The sequence below is a fragment of the Ochlerotatus camptorhynchus genome, unplaced genomic scaffold (genome assembly GCF_037179485.1).
Source record: "Ochlerotatus camptorhynchus isolate MF236.1 unplaced genomic scaffold, CSIRO-AGI_Acam_v1.1 ptg000423l, whole genome shotgun sequence".
NCBI classification, from domain to species: domain Eukaryota; kingdom Metazoa; phylum Arthropoda; class Insecta; order Diptera; family Culicidae; genus Ochlerotatus; species Ochlerotatus camptorhynchus.
The window spans coordinates 71600-92652 of record NW_027040909.1 but is presented as its reverse complement, the minus strand read 5'-3'; the positions used below and the strand labels follow the sequence as shown (position 1 = coordinate 92652).

Below are 21053 nucleotides of genomic sequence, written 5' to 3'. Positions count from 1 at the left end.
AGCAAGCAATCACAAACACAACCAGTAAGTGACAGGTTGGAGCTGTGGGGTAGTGGGGCAGTTCAAGGGACAACCGAGTACTTACCATTTGGGCTTCCGGTTGGCCAAAGTGTCCGATATAGTTGGGAAACACGGTATAGTTGTAGGGAACTTTGTGTTGCTGGCAGAACTTGACGATCACCGGTAGACAAACCCCTGGGGCCGGGTTGCGGTCCATCTTGGCAGGAACAAGTGTCGTGTCAACGTGTGGTAGTCGATTGTTGATGGTTCGGGCAATGGTGGTTTGATTCACGTATGTGATCGGTGGATTCTTGCTCAAATACGATGCGAGACCGATGGCAAGTCCAATCAGAAGGATGGCATTGACGGCGATCTGGCATGCACGGAACTTCATCCGACTTCGGCGCGAATGGTAAGACTCGGAGCTTCGGCGCGATTTGAAGATTTGGAGTTTCTGGAGGGAATGGAATAGAATGTGGGTGGATCAAACTTTATATATTATCAAATAGTCAGCACTTATTTATCATCCTTCATATGCTCGTCTATATATATTCTTGAAAATTCAACTTAGTAAATATTGAAATATATTTTTTTTTAAATATAAAGATTCCATAATATTAGACTCTATGGAACATCTTTTGTTCGAGCACTTTTTTTCAAAAACACATTTTTGCATCTCAAAACAATGAAAAACCATCTGGGAAGGAAAGGGTTAAGGAAGTAATAAAGTCTATTAAACGCTGACTAATTGAACATTTGATCGATGTTGATGTTCCATTCATGTATGCCCGGACGATCAATGGTAGTCAAATATAGTGCCCAGGAACATGTTGGCCCCTTTGAGATATGTTCCCGCACCTCCAAGGAAATGGGCAGTATTTGATTTGATCCAAAACCCATTATGCGACACAGCAAATCACATTAGATTCCAAAAACAAGGTCAATGAAAGTAAAATAAAGTGCCTTTGCCATTTCCGGGCATGTTTCTGGAACCCCCATGGAAGTGGCTAGTTTTTGACTTGGTTCAAAACCTGTGATTTGATACATAAAACCTCACAAATTAAAAAAAAAAACAAGACCAGTTTTAGTCAAGTATAGTGCCCAGAACCACATTGATCATATTCGGGCATGTTCCTGGTACCTCCAGGGAAGTGTCCAGTTTCTGACTTGGGCCAAAATCCAGCAAGCGACATCATACCAGATAAATTTCAATAAATACAGGTTTTTATTATAATTTCACTGAGAAGTACGAGAAGCAGGAGGACGAGGAGTTCAAGGCTTTTTGTTAAAGCCACACATCACTTACGTTGACAGTCATCGGAGGTGAATTTCACGGTAATTGCCTTATAAAAACCGTGTACGAATGCGCACGAGATAAAAAAAGGCTGGCCACGACATCAGGGTGTTAGCTGGTTTTGACTCGCACACAGTTTGATCTATGTACCTATATTGGCTTGATCTTTTTCATTTTAGCTGGTTAAAATGTGACATACTTTTGGATCAAGATTAGACCACCACTAAAGATGCCCTAAGCAGATTCGAAATATTTTCCACATCACAAAAAATATTTTAATGTGATTTGCTTGTCATATTTTATTCTGGAATGTATTCAAACAGTGCAGTTGGTATTTTGGGAAGAACATCTGTTATGTTTTCTGATGAAGGCATTGATAATGCGACTATCATTTGTGTTACAGATCATGATCATATGAAATAGCGAAAATCTCCGATAATCATCATCAGCTGTCGTCACTGAAAATTCCCATATAAGACAAGACAAATCAAATAATTTTATAATATGCGTATTTTCGAAACGGTTATGACGTATAGAGATTGAAAATAGATGTCCGCTGCCATTTGTAAATCCAAGATGACGGCCATCGATTTCAGAAAAAAAACTGTCAAATACCCTGCAATATGGGTATTTTCGAAACAGGGCTGACATATATCGCCATTTTTGAATCCAAGATGGCAGCCATTGATTTTTGAAAAAAAAACTGTATTTGCAATATGCATATTTTAGGAAAAACTGTCAAGTACCCTACAATAAGGTATTTTTTACACCGGAATGATGTGTAGATGTCGATAATCGATCTTGCATTTAAAAATGACGCCGGCAATGGATTTTCAGCCTATAAACGTCATCCCAGTTCCAAAAATACCCATATTGTAGGGTACTTGATAGTTTTACTGAAACCAACGGAAACCATGTTGGATTTAAAAAAGTGACGGAAATCAATGGGGATCATCAAACCTCCGGTACGGTACGTTTCATTGTCTCAAAACATAAAACTGCGCAAATATTACTTATGTCGGTCTAACTTTGCTTCTACATGTTCTAATATTGAACAAATTTAATATGTTGTTGCTATGGCTATGACCAAAAAGTTTTTTCTTGCTACAATCAGTTTTACAGCAGATCAAAAAAGATAGGTATGCGAAAAAAAAAATAATGACGAAATAATGTAAATTGACAGATGAATATGTGCCCAAAACAAAACACCCAAATTCCATTACAATACAACAGGCATTGGCATGACAATCACCTACTAACTGAATTTCAATGTTTGAACAACTACACGGATAGAAATCTCCTTATTCTTTTTGGCAAATTTCTATTGCTGATTATTCATAAAATGTATAAGTCAACTAATAAGCAGACGCCTTGCAAAAAGTTAATGAAGATCATGTGTCAAATGAAATGTATAAGCGGTCACACATACCTTTTATGCATTCTTATAGGACCTATGTAGTTTGTCTTATGGAATGTATAAGGCTGATTTTTGGCAAAAATGTATAAGTGAAACACATAGATAAAATAATTGATTTTCGTTTCGTGTACAACCTGTGCTGCAAAGTCTCGACAATAGACGGCGATATTCAAAATTCTGCTTTGGGGACTTATTTCAGCTAACAGTCATCGTCAAGGCAAACCATGACAATTGTCAGTGACAATGCTGACAGTGACGAACATGTGCAAATTTTTGTATTAGCTAAATTTGAAACGAAATTTAATCACTTGTGCAACACAATTGCATGGAGCCCTTAAAGTGAACAAGCATCTATGTAGACGGTGCTCCTCTGACGGTTATTATCGAAAATTGCGTTCCATCAAAAGTCGATTCGTTAGATCATCCTGCATATCTTGAACAAATTAAAAAAAAAATCGTAGGGTACATTTTCGAGTAACGCCCTTTTAAAGACGCATTAATCTCACTACAAACAGCCATCACATATGCTTATTTTACATGCACCATTACATGAAATTCCATGTTTCAAACGCGTAAACGCGTGAACACAAATAGACATAGGCAACAAAAGTCATTAGCTACAGCGCAGCAACACACACCAGTGCCTTTTATGAGTTGCAGCGCACTCTGTTTAGATTGAAATTTTATCATGGATAATCATGCAATCAACCAAAAAAAAAAAGTGTACATTTTTTGTCTTTCGAATGTCCAATGTTCCAGTCCAATACGTTAAGTGATTCGAGATCACTATTTAAGTGATATTGATGCTCGCGAGTGGTATTGTGGTTTTAATGAATATTAAGACTTTTTTGACGAAATGTGGAAGCTACCAAAATCTTCTGTGGCTCTTGAAACTCTTACTATTTCAGCATTTCTTTGTGGTTTTCGCGCGCAAACAGGTTCACCAGCTGGATTTGTTATGTAAACATGACCAGCTGTAAGCTCGAGAACAAATGGCTTAGAAGTAAACATATGGAAAAGGATTGACCAGCTGGTTTGAAACAAAGGAGTCAAAAGTAAACATAAGAAGAAATGTCATGGAAACCAAACGTTATATATGTTCCAAGGTGGGATTGGTGTGAGCGAAATCGAAAGCGTAATTTGAGAATGACGAGCCTAAATGTACAAAATCATCGCAATATTGTCCGTCCTCAATATGTGCCAAGTGTCTGATTTTTTGCAGCACTGTAAATGGAAACAGTAGAAAAAGTGGTCCTGCGTAAATACAAGTTTAACTATTCTAAGCGTACGAAAACAAATTCAAAGTGTTCTTCTGAAGTCTGTGAGGCTTCCCAGATAAAGTACGGTAAAATCTACCGGAAACAGTCCCTAGTAACTTAAAGCAAGGCAATTCGAAACCGTGTAATTCAAGCGCTATTAAAGTCATAAACATGTGTAATACTTGTCTAACGAAAATCAGACGAGGGAAGAATCACGTTTGTACTATCACTGAGCGTTCAGAAGATTTGTTTTTTCCTTGATTTGTTTTCGATCGATCTTGTTTTCCGTGCTGAGCACCAATGCTACCGACGCCAGGGAGGCAGCTCCCACACCTCGACCCTACCTATCTATCGACCCATCAACTCATGAACCGGGGACCAACGGCTTTACTTCCCCGAAGGAAGGCGTGATCAGAGATGTTATGCCTCAGAACATCCCGGCGGCGCCGACTGGGATTGAACCCAGGCCTGCTGGGGTGAGAGGTAATCACGCTACCACTACACCACCGGCGCCGCTAGCGTTCAGAAGATATTCTGGAAGAAAAGAATTCTCCACCAATGGCATTAGAAGCAGCTGTGTCAAAGTTTCTAGTCGAAAAAGCATCAACTTCTGGTAAAACAGCAGTGTTTCAGAATGTAGCTTTAAATAAAACGTGATTCATACAGCTTCTGAAAACATTCGTCCGTATAAAACTTGGGATCGTGAACATGGTTTTTCAAGCAGTGGAGAAACAAAGTCCAGACTGGGCAGATTTATGGATCGAAAAGGCTCACATACACAGCAAAAAAATAATTTTGATATCACGTCAAAGTGGATGCACTACAATCATGTCGAAAATATGGTGTAATATTACTTGCCAAAAAAGACAAAATTATCATTAATACAATGCATGAACTGACATTACGCTGCTTTTACTGCATTTGTTTATTTATGTGGTCATAAAAATTACATGAAATTTTCGTCATGATTGTAGTGCATCCACTTTGATGTGATATCAAAATTATTTTTTTGCTGTGTACGACATCAACGGTGAACATATGGTTTTTCAGGACGAGCATGTTACAGTCTCCTTGATGCTGTCGATATTATCCGAGAAAACGAAGAATTACTGAATTTTGTTGATGTAAAGGGTGTCCCACATCAAATTGCATCACGGAAAAAATGCTGTAGAAAATTACCCATTACCATTCGAAAGTTGGAAAAAAGGCGTCATCCGAAAAGCAAAGTCGCGAATTGATTTTGCGAAAGCACCTGGAAAATCCTCAACTCTCTCATCGGGACATCGGAAAACAACTCAGAATCGTGCAGTCAACGGTGAGTCGTGTCATCAAATGTTACTACGAAACTCTGAGCATCGAACGGAAGGAGAAATGCGGTCAGAATGGATGTTCTATTAGTGATCAGGATCACAAGCAACTCTCGAAAGCGTTTTAGCGGAATCCGAATGCTTCGGTCAGGGATGTGGTCAAAAAGTTGAATCTGTCCAAGTCTTTCGTACAGAGAGCCAAGGACCGGGAGGGACTACATATGTACAAAGTGCAGAAGGCTCCAAATCGTGCCGAACTGCAAAATACGGTGGGAGAGTCACGGGCCTGGAAACTGTACACCCAGATGCTGACGAAGCCCATTATCTCATCATGAATGATAAGACTTACGTCATGGCGGACTTTCGACAGCTTCCGGAGCTACTGTTCTTTACCGCCCAGCACAAGTTTCATGTTCCGGAGGAAGTAAGGAAGCAGAAACTTTCAAATTTTGCCAAGAAATACATGATTTGTCAAGCGATCTGCTCATGTGGCAAACGGAGTGCATCGTTCGTGACTATCGGGACTGTAAACGGGGAGATCTACCTCAAGAAGCGTCTACAGAAGCGTCTGCTGCCTCTGTTGAAACAACCCGAGGGTCTTACTATCTTCTGGCCGGATCTAGCTTCGTGCCACTATTCAAATGTTTTCCTGGAGTGGTACGAAGCCAACGGGGTCACTTTCGTACCCAAGAACATGTCCCCCCCCCCCCCAACGCACCGGAACTAAGGTCCATAGCAAAATATTGGGCTATTATGAAGCAGGCACTACGGAAGCTTCCCAGGGAGGTCAAATCTGAGGAAGACATAAAGAAAAAGTGGGTTTCCGTACAGAAGAAGCTGCAGCCAGATGTTGTACAGAGTTAAGCGTAAGGTGCGAGCGTCCGGTTATGGTATTGAAGTTGAATGAAATAAATATGCCAAAAGCTGACTTACTTATTTATTGTCTGAAAGTTTGAAAAGAATCGGTCAACTAGAAAATTTTCTACAGGGTTTTTTTTTTCGTGATGCAATTTTATGTGGGACACCCTTTAAGTATACAGTTACATACATATTCATTAAATATATTTAGTTCTTAACTTAATTAATTTAAATAAAGCTCAAGCAATTTAATAAACCGTTGAGCAAATTATAGTCAAGTAATTAATACATCAAGCACTCTGCAATTGAAAATTCATGTCATGGTGCTTGCAATATAAGCATATGTGAAGGCAAGTCACTGTTTTTAGTGAGATTAATGCAGTAACGTGTTTAAAAGGGCGTAACTCAAAAATGCGCCCTTCACACCAAATTTAAATCGCTGAAAATCAGCAAAATTTTGCTGATTTTAGGCTTGTTAAAAGATCAGCAAACTCTCCAGCAAAATATTGCTGCTGAATTTTCCAGCAATTCGAACTTCTGCCAAAACGAAAATATTTTACTGAAAATCAGCAAATATTTCAGCTATATTTCTTTACTGATTTTCAGCAATAAAAAATTTTGACATTTGGCAGCATTTTGCTGATTCAACTATTAAACTCAGTAAATCGAAATTGTTTTCACTAGGGACTTCTAGCTTCTGTAAAAGATCTTTGATACAAATATACAAATAATAAAGACAAAATCGCCAGGCTATTTTCCATGTATAATTTATTAAATATAATCAGTGTCCGAGCCAGTGTCCTTATCTACATAATTTGTAGTTTTTTTTACCTCCTGCGGTGTAGACGGATTTGCGCGAATACAAAATACTTGCGACTGTGATGCTATTAGTTTGACAGCTCTTAACTGGGTGGCCAGCAATAGTTTATAGACCTTTTTGACGTTTAATCGTCTTTCTCTATCTAGCACACAGGGATGAATGGATGGTTTGTTTTCCCACTAATATGTTTCCCTCTTGCTCGCACTCCTTCAATTGGAGTGGTGCATTAGTGTGCGCCGATTAAACGTCAAAGAGCTCTATGTTAGCTGAATTTCTCGGTACAAAATACCGTTTGCTGTTTTTTAGTAAAGCATTTTATTGCTGATAATGATCCGGCAATATGTTTTACTGATATTGAAAACTTAAATTTGGTGCGTACGTTTTTTTTGTTAAATTTGTTCCAGATATGCAGAATGATCTAACAAATCAATTGGTATACTTACTTTTGCAGTGTTGGGAAAATATCAAAAGATCAAAGCTCACCAAAAAACAAGATCACGCTTGATTTTCGTCGACAGAAAATCAACAAACAAACAACTATGGTTGATATTGCAAGCTTTGATATCGCAACTCGGAATATCAAGCTAAATAAACTCACCAGCTGCAAATCTAACCAAACGGTGGTGAGCAACCGAAACTTCCATAACGGCTGGCAGCTGTCGGTTCATTTCTGCCATCGTTGAAGAGAAAAAAGAGATAGCAAACTATACTTTTTCTTTCTAAGAAAACAAGGTACAAGGGAATCATTTTTGCAGCGATTGAACTCTCAGCTTCAACTTTACACGTTGTGAATAGTCTCGCAATATCAAAGGAGCTTGAAAAATCAATATCAAGCATGATAAATTTTGTTGCAATATCACGCGTGATACTGAGAGCGTGCAAATGCAAATGCAAAGAGCAAATCTCAGCACTGACTACAACAAAAATTAGAGCAATGTAAGTGAAAATCAATCATTTCCCATACTAATTCACCGAAATCTCCATACAAACTTCACGTCATTTGCACGACCTCTAAACCCTCATCAGAAATTCATAACTTTGGACTTATTTGTAGAAATATTGAAATTTTACATAGTCTCAGAAGCTGCAATGTATTCCAATGCCAAAACAATTGCTATGTTCTAGATGCTTCAAAGTTGGCCAAAGATTTAAATTGTTTGAAAGTCTCAGAAATCATCTCAGGACCCTAAAAAAATGAAAATATATATATATCTAAATAAATGAAAAATTGGCAAAGTTTCTGAGATCTGAAAAAACAGCAAATAAGGTTATCTTACATTTAATCCACTTAATAAATTTTGGTATCCATGACAGATACGTATTTCAACTACAATGTACTGTCTTCATCAGTGTCATTCCCACTAAAGAACTTACCAAAATCTAACCCCTTAAGTACTCATCTCCTAGGTAAAAAAGTCAAGATCACAGGTATAAAAATGAAACTACAATGTGTTGAATTGGAACCTACCTAACTAATAAAAACCAAAGATTTAAGTAAACGAAAGGAGAAAAATCTGTACAACTCTCTAATAAGTAGGTTCCGATTCAACACATTGTAGTTTCATTTTAGATTTTGATAAGTTCTTTAGTGGGAATTACACTGATGAAGACTGCACATTGTAGTCGAAATACGTATCTGTCATGGATACCAAAATTTATTAAGTGGAATAAAATGGAAGATAACCTTTTTTGCTGTTTTATTTAAGCATTCCGCTAACAACCCAATTTCATTACTTCATTACCAAGCCTTTGGGATTTTCCTTATTAGAGAGTTGTACAGATTTTTCTCCTTTAGTTTACTTAAATCTTTGGTTTTTATTAGTTAGGTTCCGATTCAACACATTGTAGTTTCATTTTTATACCTGTGATCTTGACTTTTTTTTCACCCAGGAGATGAGTACTTAACGCGATTAGATTTGGATAAGTTCTGTAGTGGAAATGACACTGATGAGTAATCGAGAACATTACCGAAAAATCTATAAACTGAATCAGCAAAATTAGCTGTCAAATTTACCGAACGATCAATAACGTTTACCGATGTGCATTTCTTGATTTGTAGTCGACTTTACCGGATAAATGTAATGTTGAGGACGATATGCAAATTGTAATTTTTTAGGTAACCGACTCAATTTTAGTTTGCTTTAATATTGTTTCAAGGTGGTGGTCACTGCAACCCATGCAAAAATTTGGCTGTAGTCGTGATCAATGTGTTAGTATTGCAAATTGCTCCACCAATGAACAAAAACAAGTTTTTGCCGGAAGGATTCGGCGCTACACTGAAAACAGGGAAGCATTGGATGAAGAATCCAAATGCTGTTTTCAGATCGTCACCAACGGGAACGGAACTTAGACTGACGGAAAAAGCAAGCAACAACATCGGCCATTTGTAATCGGTATTTATTTAGATACCGAAAATTAATTACTTACGGAAAATATCTACGATTTGCTCATCTTGGTGTTGCATAACAGCCTCCATAATTTCACCTTTTTATTTTTCACAAACACGAATGTTTTCAAAGTCGATCGAAAATCACAATATGGTGGATTTGACGTTTACCGAGACTGTTATCGAACTCAGTAATGGAACGCTTTGTTTACCGAAACTTCAGTAAAATATTTCACCGAAGTCAGTGATGAAGCTGATTATCAGACCTTCCGGTAAAAATGTTTACCGTTTTCGTTAAATTAAAATGAAATTACCGAAATTCGGTCATTTCAATTACGGTTTTCATCAATAAAGCGAGAAAATACCGAAACATCTGTAATTTTCAGCATTACCGATCTACGATGGTATTTTTTTTTTTACCAAACTCAGGGTCTCTGTTTAAGTGTGTGGATCTTGATTGTTTCCTTTGATTTGGATCATGAAAATATTTTAAGTGTTAGGAATAATGTGTGAGATTAAGAAATGTTTCCAAGCCCTGTACACACTAAATCTACACACTTAGAAATACCTAATTTTACACGTGACGGAATCCATCTTTGACATACAGGATGAGACGTAAACAAACATGTCATGTAAAATTAAGTGCTCCGAGACTGAAAAGTTCGGTACTCGACGAAAAGTACGTTTGATTGAGCTGAGTTTTGCGTCTATTACGACTCAATTTTATGTCAAAAATGACGCTCGTATATGTCAGTCTCAGAGCACCTAAATTTACATGAATTTTTTTTAAGTGTGTAGCTCGATAAAATCTCTAACAGCCGATTACTTCGGCATTTACTTTTGCTGATATATCTCCAAAATATCTGTTTGTTAGCTAATATCTCAGCAACATGATATTTGTTAGCAGAGTCTCGGCAATTATTTTACTAAATCTCAGCAAAATAAATTGCAGAACTACTCGGCTGTTGGAATCTCGGCGAAAAATTTTAAGTGTGTAAATCTTCAGTCTGATGAGCCAATTATCACAGAACAGAAGGGGAAGTGCAAACAAATCGATGAATCAAAAAGTGATTCGTTTTTCTGCTCAATAAGCAGTGTGTTGTGGTAGCGTTCCACATGGGCTTTCTATGTGCACTCACACTATCATAGCATGCTGCCTATCTTAACTGCAGGCAGAATATGCCTTCTACCGCTAGGTGCGCTAGTGTTCGCAAATGACAAGTGGAGCCACTTTCTGATCCGAAGTTCCACTCGTGTGCAATTATCCTTAATAGGTTTTGCTTAATCACCCCTAAGGCCCGGCTCCCCACAGCTCTTTTGATCAGTATTGAGGTTCAGCAACTGTGCTTAATTTGACCGAATTCTGTTACGATATGGATTTGCGGGAGAGCTTTAAAGTTTTATAGGAAAATGTATGGGAAACGGAACAAAACTATTCATTTGCTTGTAATGTTTTAAAAAATTGCTCAATTTTTACCAACCATGGGATTTAGGTTGAGAAAACTATACGGAATAACTCCGTCCAAGACCGCAAATCAATTCGACTTCTGTACAAAAAGTTATTATTTTTTTACTGTTGACCTAGTGCTCGAGACATACCTATACAAGCTTATCTGTACGCAAGTATGTATGCGCTGAGCCATACACTCAAAATAATCGACACGTTACTGTTACGTGAAAAATCACGTAAGGTATCTCTTTTTACTTTGCTGTCAATTTTACGTGGCCCAAGTAAACGCTACACGATACCACTTATATGTGAACCGAAATTCCTTTCGAAATCGCCAGAATTTTTAATGAAGTTTACGTGATTTACACATACACAGATTCTATGTGCGTTTCACGTAAACCCTAAGTGATTTTCACGTTTGAAAAAAATAAATGAGTTCACTCATAGTGCTATTCAATATGATGCTAGTTTATTGTGCATGTTTACATGTCATTGAAAGCCCATATTGGTTTGATTTTTATTTTTGTGAGGCAATATCGAGTAGTAGGTATAAATAATTAAAATTTTACATGTAGATTAATTTAGGTTGTTCCTTTTTTAGTATGACAACAAGGACCATCATGTATGGACTTCCAATGAAGTGGAAGTTATAAGCCGATGCAGTTTTGTTAGTGTTCCTGTTTCCGATCCTTGTCTCGGTCGAATTTTATTTCATTATTATCTGTTTCTTTGGTAACAAAACACGCCGAAAACGACGCAGAAATCATCGCCATACAAATTCCTATGGCGACGATTTCTGCGTCGTTTTCGGCGTGTTTTGTTACCAAAGAAACAGATAATATATTTTTAATAACGATGTGTTTTTTTTTTGTCTATTTATGTATATTAAGAAATAAAGAATAAATTTTATTTAAAAGAAGTCGTCATTAAATAATCAATTGCAATCACCATGAATTTTATCGGAAGAATCACATGACTTCTACGTGATAATCCTGTGACGTAGAAGCTCACTGAATTGAGTGCCTCCATATGTGAATCACGTAACTCTTACGTGAAAAATGCGATGGAAAAAATCTATGTGTGTTTTCACGTAGCATTGATGTGAGGATTATTTTGAGTGTACTTAAAAAATAATAACTTTTTGCGGTTTTGGACGAAATTGTTCTGAATACATTTCTTAATCTTAGTCCCAGGTGAAGTAAAAGTTAAGCGATTTTTAAGTTTTTAACCAGCAATTGAACAGTTTTGGTCCGTTTCCCATGCCAACTTTAAAGCTCTCCCGCAAATCCAGATCGTAACCGGATTCGTTGGGGACCTCAAAACGAATCTCAAGAGCTGTGGAGAGCAGGGGTTTGTTATGTTGACCTATCCTATTGGACACCTTTTGCATTCTAATCTCTCGAAAACATTAAGGTAAGAGTTTGAATGTTGAATAATTACCTTCCCCTGTAGCGAAACGTTCGACCCATTGGACAGCCGGACGATGGTCTGCAAGCTGGCCGGCGTCGATGCACTTTTGATGATAACTGACGATCCGTTGTTGTCCGAAGCGCATTCCTTTGCAATCTCTTCCTCCAAGTTGCGCACCGCAATCGGTTTGGAAACCCTGGGCATTTTGGCAGCGTGCGATAGTAGCGGTGCCTCCATGATTTTCGTATTATAACTGGGGCTCGACGTCTGGCTGAAACTGTCGCTCGATATGCTCGAATCTTGTCGCATGCTCACTCGTGGTGGAACGGATCGTACAGTGGCTGGATTGTGACTTTCCTGCTGCAAGGAGGACTGCTTGGTGTCCTGCGGGGTGGCGTTGACGGACGTGTTCGAATTGGTTTGCTGGTGTAGTAGCTGTTGCGGGTGCGGCAGCTGATGGCTTCGCATCGTCGAACGGTTCATTTTGGATGTGTGTTGGAGGAGGGGTGCTTCCACGTTCTTGTTGCTGTAGCCGGGGCTAGATGTAGCCGAAAAGCTATCGCTTGATATGTTGGAATCCTGTCGTTGGTTGACTTTCGAGTGATGCACTTGATTTAGCGGTGGGGGCTTGTGCATGTTACGCCGGAAGCCGGTCGGACGACTGTAAAGCTCTTGTACATTTTCCAGGCTGGTTTTGTGGTTGAATGGAGTGTTGTTGAGGTGCTGCTGATGCTGCTGTTGTTGCTGTTGGCGTTTCTGTAATTTACGTGATTCGAATGCTTGCTGAGAGCGTGATGGCAGCGCGGGTGGCGTTACGCGATTGGGAGGTGGAATCTTAGGTGGAACGTTGGTTTGCTTCCGAGTGGGAACCATTGGTAAACGGCGAGCACTTTTGTTTTCGATGCTGCGTGGTGAACAGTTGTCCATTTTTTCGTCGGTCGAATTGGGTGATATCGAACTGGAGTTCCGCATTTGGCCATTTTTGACGTCAAAATTGAAAATGTTCTTTTTCAAACTGAATGGCGAATCGTTCATTTGCAGTGAATCGATCGTGTCTGTTCGGTGTAGTTCGGATGAAAGAAAACTATCCAACGAGGATTGGGTGTCTTCGGAGGAAAAACGACTTCGGAAGGTGCCTTTGGTTGAACTTGCCGTCGTAAAAATTGACCTATCGTTCTCGTTGGCCGACACGTAACCGGTATCTATGGTGGTTTGGGATTTGTTCGAATCACTAGATGACCGATTGGATTCTATTGAGGACATCTTTTTGTTGAAAATTACGAAATCATCCGTATCGCCAATATCATCGAAACTCGTCGCACTTACGCTAGTGTGGCAGGATCCAATGTTTTTAGGTTTGTTTGTGGTAAAAAATCCAAACGTTTGCTCTTCGAATGCAGATTGACAGATTCGATCCGGTCGATATTGAGCATAGCTATTTGGTTGCTGGTGGTGGTAACCATCCAATGTTACGCTCGAGTTGCGACTCTGACCGTCAAATGATTCCGACTGCCGTTGGGTGAACTTACCCTGAAAAGTTCGTTTTGGCACTGGAGGAGGAACTAGTTGCAATCCGGGAGGTTTCTTTATTTGGCGCTGAGGAATCTGATAGTTTTCATCCTCAATCATAGGAAACGAATCGGACGAATGTCGACGACCACTGGAACTCTTCGGTGGTGGCGTCAGGTTGATTCCCTCGTATCGATTATGCTTTTCTAGCAAGTGCAGAAGTGAGTGGTTTGTCAAACTGCCGGCACGTGTAGTCCTGCGGATGGGAACAGTGCGATATCATCAATTACCAACGATGTGCACACAAATCGACCAATAGAAATTTCCATAAATTAAAATCTACGGTTCAATGGTCGTCTCTTACCTTTTATCACGTTCATCCAATCCACTGGTTCCACCACGGTCTGCGTAATTAAAGGATGTCGCGTCGCCAATGCTCGCCTCTGGCACATAGGAACAGTTTGCAAATGAGGCTGCCATGTCGATTACACAAATGGGAATCACAACTCGTCTGAAAGGGAGAGAAAGAGAAAGAGTATTAGCAAAAAACCAACCACAATTTGATTAGAGATGTGGAGTAAGTTGATGCTGCCAAGCACCATGTATGCACATCATCAGTATGATATGTGATGTGTGATGTGTAGTACACCAAGCGTCTCCATAGAGCAACATTCGAGATCCCGGGAATCGTTCACCACGAGGCAACAACAATAACAAAACCGTCCGACGCAATTGAAGCAGCTAGATCGTAGTGGATGAGAATGTTTCTTATTGTACTGTTATTAGAGATGCTAATGTGCCGCTTTTTGTCAACAGCGCGATATCCCCTGTAACAATTTTATTTGTGGTTCTGATTTTAGAAGGCAAATGCTGAGTTAATCTGTTCGTCATTTTTTTTTTCCGGAGAATCCAAGCAAATTGCGCTCTCATGTTCTTTTTCAAAAGAAAACAAGCTAACAATGCATCATTACTAGCTGTTTTTCCTTCTTGTTCACAATATTGGCTGATAGAGCTTGTCTGCTCCGCTGGGTTCCATCATCTGATAAGTTTAGCACATACACAAAAAGTAAGTGATGGCAGTACACGTGCATCGTACTCGAAATGGTGTAATATCTAGTATGAGAAAAACAAGCTTGTCATGTATGGATGCCTGTTCACTGATGGTGATCCTTCAAAGTGGCATAAACAGCCGGTGGTGATAAAAAAGGGTTCGTTATCGCGAAATGTATTTCCTTTTGACAAATGAGTGGAATAATGATTTTAATCGTTTGTATTTTAAACGTAAATGAACACAATTGAACTTTTGCCTTTTGAATTCCAATTGGTTGAAAATAATTACATTCCTGCTAATTCTCTGAGATGCCTTTGTTGGTACCGATATTCCTAGTAGGCTTAGTTCTTAGATGGAAGTTCACTAAACTAATGAACGGAAAATTACGCAGATGAAACCAAGACCATTCTTCATCAAAGCCCACTTTTATTTGCGATTACATAATTTATATAATAATCACGAGGACCAGTTAACCGGGAAATCGGAAAAACTGCAAAATGCCAGAAATTTTATGTTACCGGAAAAAAACGGGATTAACCCGTGAATTTCGTTGCTAAATAAGAAAAAAAAATATTCTTTTCCTCTCTTTCGAATAACATTTTAACTGGACTAGATTTTCAGGATACAGTGACTTTGAAGAATAAAAAAAAAATGATGATGATGGTCCCACCTCTAACCCCTACAGAGGTTTGAGCTGGACGAGTTATCTTTAAGATAATTAAATAAAAACATTTTGACCAGGTTTGCAAACAAAATCGAGCTGGTTACAATTACAGATATAAATGTCCTGTTAAATATGCAATAGGCATCAACTAAAAACATTCAAAGGTGTAATTAGTTATCAAGAATCCAAGTACAATCCTCGGCAATACTTCCATTTACACGTGACCCGGGGTTTACACGTTTAAGCTTCCGCAGTGCCAGGAATATATCCAACGAATCGACTTCCAGCCAACCCTTTACTAATTCAAGGTTTTTGCCACAATTTCAACGTATTAGTCATTTATATCTGTATTCCGTGCGTGAGGCTCAAACCATTGTAGACTATTCAAAGCTATTTTTACTATTACTACTACAAAATCAAAAAACTAAAAATCCATCATCACCATCGAGGCAAACAATTTAGTTTTTAGTATATGCTACACAAATTACTAAAATGTCTTTATGACTGTCATCATACAAAATAATCCGTTAGAGATAACTTTGTCAAGATACATAATTTATCCATTCATAAAAATGTAACTGCTCAATAAACAGCTTTTACATGTGAAATGCAGCGTCTCTTAAATTCTGTAAGTGTAGTTGCACGCTTGATGTGTCTAGGCATCGAATTGAAAACATTTATACCATTGAAAAATAAAGAATTTTGTGAAGCATTTTTCAAAAGATGTGGTGTTCTTACTTTTTCCGCGTTTCTAGTGTTATATGTATGAAAATCACTTCCTCTCTCAATCCAATCACACAAATATCAAACCGTTAACTACTTCAAAAATGAACACCATAGTCAAAAACACAATTCTTTGCTTCACTGACAGCCATTGCGTCCAGCATAAAAGTTGAGGAAGTGAATCTATTACATCTTAAAATCAAACGCATTACTTTATTCTGCAAACGCTGTAATCTCGATATTTGTGTTTCATTGGCCAAAAATAAAATGGAAGGGTAAAAGTCTAGATGAGGGGAGATGATTGATTTGTATAACTCTATTTTTCTACCAATAGTTAAATCGTTTTTCAAGCGACTTACTTCTTGGCAATTTTCTTGATGACATGGTCATATGAGAAATGAACTTGAGTTTATCATCAAAAATCACGCCAAGATATTTAATTTCCTGAACGCGATCAATTGTATCATCATCAATATCAACAGAGATATGAATTTGGTTTTGCTTATATTCAACTTCAATTGTTTAGACTTTAACCACCTACTTAGAGAACGCAAATCTTTATTCAAGCGTGAAACGGCTTCTTCTAAATCTTTAGCTGCAATGAATAACACAGTATCCTCAGCAAAAAGATTAATATCACAAAACCGTTGAACTCGTTGCATGTCATTAATAATAAGGGCCCTGATACACTTCCCTGAGGCACTCCAAGGTCATTGTCAACGGGACAAGATACAACATCATTAAAAACAGTCCTTTGTGTTCTGTCAGATAAATAGCTTTCAAACCATTTGCATGCAGAACCCGAAATTCCAATACGCTTGATTGTTCTCAACAATAAGGGCCTAGAAATTGTCTCAAAAGCGCGTTTTAGATCCTAAAACACAACAACAATCGTATCTTTATGCTCCAAATTTTCTTTCCATTTAGCTAACACTAAGTTTAACGCGGTTTCACAAGCATGACCTTCCCGGTATCCCGATTGCTTCGGTATCAACAAACAGTTACTATTTAAATATTCTAACAGCTGGCCTTTTACAAAAAGTTCTAAAATTTTCTCTAATGTGTTCAACATGTTGATGGGACGAAACTCTTGGGCTTTAATCGACCCAGCATCTTTTTGTATAGGAACAACTAAAGAATCTTTCCAAATATGCGACACGTGCCCAGATTGCAATAATTGATTAATAAGGTCCCGCAGAGTGTGTCGAATGACATGAAAGCAATCTTGAATAACTCTAGCATTAAAAAAATAAAAAGCAAATATTTTTAAGTTCATTTGATGTGATTGGGTGAAAACCATCAAATCTACAATTACTATTAATCGGTTGTTTTATTTCGTCCGGTTCATTGACCAGTTCAATAGATTGATTGATCAGTGAAACGCTCTCCATGAAATAGTCATTAAACTTAGAAGCAATTACTGGTTCTGACTGTTCTAATATGCCATCAAATGTTATGGACCGCGATTTACAATTACTAGGCTTCATCAAAGATTTCAAAATTTTCCATAACTCTTTGCTGTTGTTTTGATGCTGATCAATTTTCCTCTGAATATATTCACATCGAGTTTTCTTTATCGATTGTGAATATTTATTACGCGCGACCGTGTACCTATTCCGATGATTATCACTATTAGATCTACAAATTTTTTTGTACCATTTGTCTCTTTTCCGTTTAAGACGCAAAAGATCCAAATTGTACCAGCTGTTCGAGCTTTTCAAAGAAACAAACTTTTGTTCCACTAATTTATTGGTACAAGTTTTCAAAACGTTAGTAAGAACAGCTGCATCTTCATCTAAAGTTCCGGTAGCTAATGGAAAATCCACGCTTTTCTCAACAAGATTCGAAACAGCTTGCTTCGAATATTTCCTCCAGCTTTTCAATTTTACAAAATTATCGTTATCGTTAACATGGTTTAAGACATTACTTACTAAAGTTTCATGATCGGTTATTTTCAAATCAGCTTGAGTAACTGAACTGACAGAATCAAAATAAGAATAAACATGGTCAATCAAAGTTCTACTGTGCCGGGAAATACGCGTATATGCACTTACTAATTGTTTTAAATTAAAGAAATCAGCTAATTGCTTCAGATGATTCGGATTGCTAGTATCATGCCAATTAATGTTAAACTCACCCGCAAGTATATTTAATTTACTAGAATCTTAAAATGTCTCGAGCCAGTTCTATAAAATTTCTATAAAACTCTAATTACTTGAACTGGGAGAATGATACAAAACACCATAATTAACCAACTTCATGTCACGTTCAACTGTAATGCCTAAGAACCAATTGCCATCAATAACTTCGTTGTGGCGAAGATTGAATTGAACTGATTCTTTGACATAAATAGCAACACCGCCAGTGTGCCTCGAATGTGACAAACAAGCAGCAGCTTTATATCCCGGAATGCTATACTGATCAAAAGATTCAATTTCTACAATATGTGTTTCTGCTAACAAAACCAAAAGTGGACGATTATCTTCTACAATCTGACGTAATGTTACGTAGTTTATAGATAGCCCCGCAAAATTCAAATACAAAATCTCTAATTTACTCACAGTACTACAGGAACTTGGTTGCTATTTATTGAAATGTAAGCTGTTTTTTTCTGATCATGTAGTTTTTTATACACAAAACAATTAGAACTAAATGCTGCGTGGTTGACGTCCAGATCTAATTTTCGCTCCTTATTAGATTTTAAACAATTAACGCATTTCAATACAGTTGACGTACACTTAGAGGTACTGTGTTGTGAAGCGTGGATTTTCAAACATGTTTACTACTTTTACATCATTAATTGCGATGTCTTCATTTTGACTTTTTAAGAAGACATCGGAGAACTATTAAGATAATTTTTTATTTTTTTCCAAAGCAATGTTAAACAGATTTTTGAATGGATTCTAGAGATACTCCCGATCAAAACCTTGGGGTTACCCAAAAAAAAAAAACATGTAAATTTGTTTGTTCATATCTCTGCAATTTTACGTTATCCCTGTGCTTTGGCCAGAGAGCGTATAGGGTTTCGTTGTGCCAATTTGGTCGTGGCACATTTGAGAGATGCGTAATGCAAGTACTTTCGCGGATTACCCAAAGTTGCGATAGTAAAGATATGATATCACACAAGCAGACATAACACGCTCAAAATGTTCATCGAAATCACTTTTAACGGAAAATTTAAATGTTTATTTGTTGGTAACACCGCCACTTGTGGCACGCATAATAAATCCCCTTGCGTTTGACGTTTACACACTACAGTTATCTGTATTCTGTAATCCTATTTTGTCGTGGAGTGTTGTGGTTTTGAGATGCTCGATTACTCTGGAGGGATCGTTTTTGCTTACTGAGCAGAAAATCGTAGGTAGTATTATATTCTTATATTCTACGTATCCTGAAGTGAACCTCAGTAACAGATCCCAGTATGAAAGAAACGCGGAAAAAATTTCAACCAGCTCGGATTGCTGCTAGGAGAGTGCTAGCAGAAGCTAAACATAAATCATAGAATGCTTTCTGCCAAAGTTTCAACCCACATGCCTCAGCTGACATCCTTTGGAACAACTTCAAACTATGTGGCAAAAGAAAAACAGGACAAAGAGGCTTGGTGATAGACGATAAACACGGACAGGATCCTGCAGTAATCGCTGAACAATACGCAAATTACTTCCAGTAAACATCAACAACAACAACTTCTGATTTGAATGGTACACCAGACGATGAGGACACGGATTCAGATTTAGAGACCGAGGAAGGTGTCGCTATGAACGCGGACGTCACAATTCAAGAACTTCTACGAACCATCGACTCTGCTAAAGGGTACTCTACTGGCAGCGACAACGTTGGATATCCAATGATTCGCCATCTCCCTATCACTGGCAAACTGGAGATGTTACGATGTTTCAATCGTATCTGGGCTGAGGGTAAGTTCTCACAACGCTGGAGAGAAGGTGTAGTAATACCCATCGAAAAACCTGGCACTTCACAAAGCTCTGTCGAAAACTACCGTCCCATCACGCTCCTGAGCTGTATTGGTAAGATATACGAACGCATGGTGAACCATCGGTTAATATCATTAAGAGATGAACTAGCCTATGGCTAAAAATCTCTATAATAAAGAAAAAAAAAAAAAAAAAAAAGATTAATATCATTCCATGAAGACAATAATAGCCTACATCTCAACCAGCATGCCTTCGAGCTGGTCGAGGAATGTCAACATACTTTGCCGAGCTAAGAGAAATCCTAGAAAAGGCCAAACGCTCAAAAACCCACCTGCAATTCGTCTTACTGGACATTCGGAAGGCATATGATCAAACTTGGCGCTCACATATAGTAAATCAACTTAATCAACTAAATGTTGGGCGCCGTGTTAAAATGTGTATCACTGAATTCATTAAAAATCGACGATTTTGTGTCAGCTACGGTGGTTCATATTCATCAGAGAAAATTCAAGACAATGGCGTCCCTCAAGGCTCGGTACTAGCAGTAACGTTATTTTTACTAGCTATGAATACAGTATTTAAAGTTGTGCCTAAGAAGATCCCCATTCTAGTGTACGCTGACGACACTGTTCTGGTTGCATCGTCCAAACAACTACCAACGGTACGTCGACATCTTTCGAATGCTGTTGGCGCGGTGCATACATACTGTAAATTTTTCTCTTTCGACTTCCAAATCATGCCTTCTACACATCTGCCAAAGATCCAGACACAGATGGGCTAACTCGAGAACAGCGATAGTTTTTGATGATGAAACCATACCAGAGGTCAACGTTGCTCGCTTCCTGGGAGTTTGGATTGACAAGAAAGACAAGGCGCAAAAACAAAAGAAATCCTTCGCAATCGAATAAACTTCATCAAGGCTTTGGCACCGAAGACAAGCAGGTCCTCTCTATAAAAAATTACAAACGCT

General features: G+C 38.2%; 1 protein-coding gene across 1 annotated transcript in view; it reads right to left on the bottom strand.

Annotated features, from left to right (window-relative positions):
- The window catches only part of Corin (corin), a 29645-nt gene extending 15428 nt beyond the window's left edge, over window positions 1-14217 (bottom strand). Inside the window, exons 1-3 of the mRNA XM_065233895.1 lie at window positions 14075-14217; window positions 12232-13966; window positions 86-454 (exon numbers count right to left, since the gene is read on the bottom strand). Of these exons, the coding sequence (XP_065089967.1) occupies window positions 86-454; window positions 12232-13966; window positions 14075-14190 (2220 nt within the window). The 5' untranslated portion in view covers window positions 14191-14217. The remainder of the gene's footprint in view (window positions 1-85; window positions 455-12231; window positions 13967-14074) is intronic.
- Between the last annotated feature and the right edge of the window lie 6836 nt (window positions 14218-21053).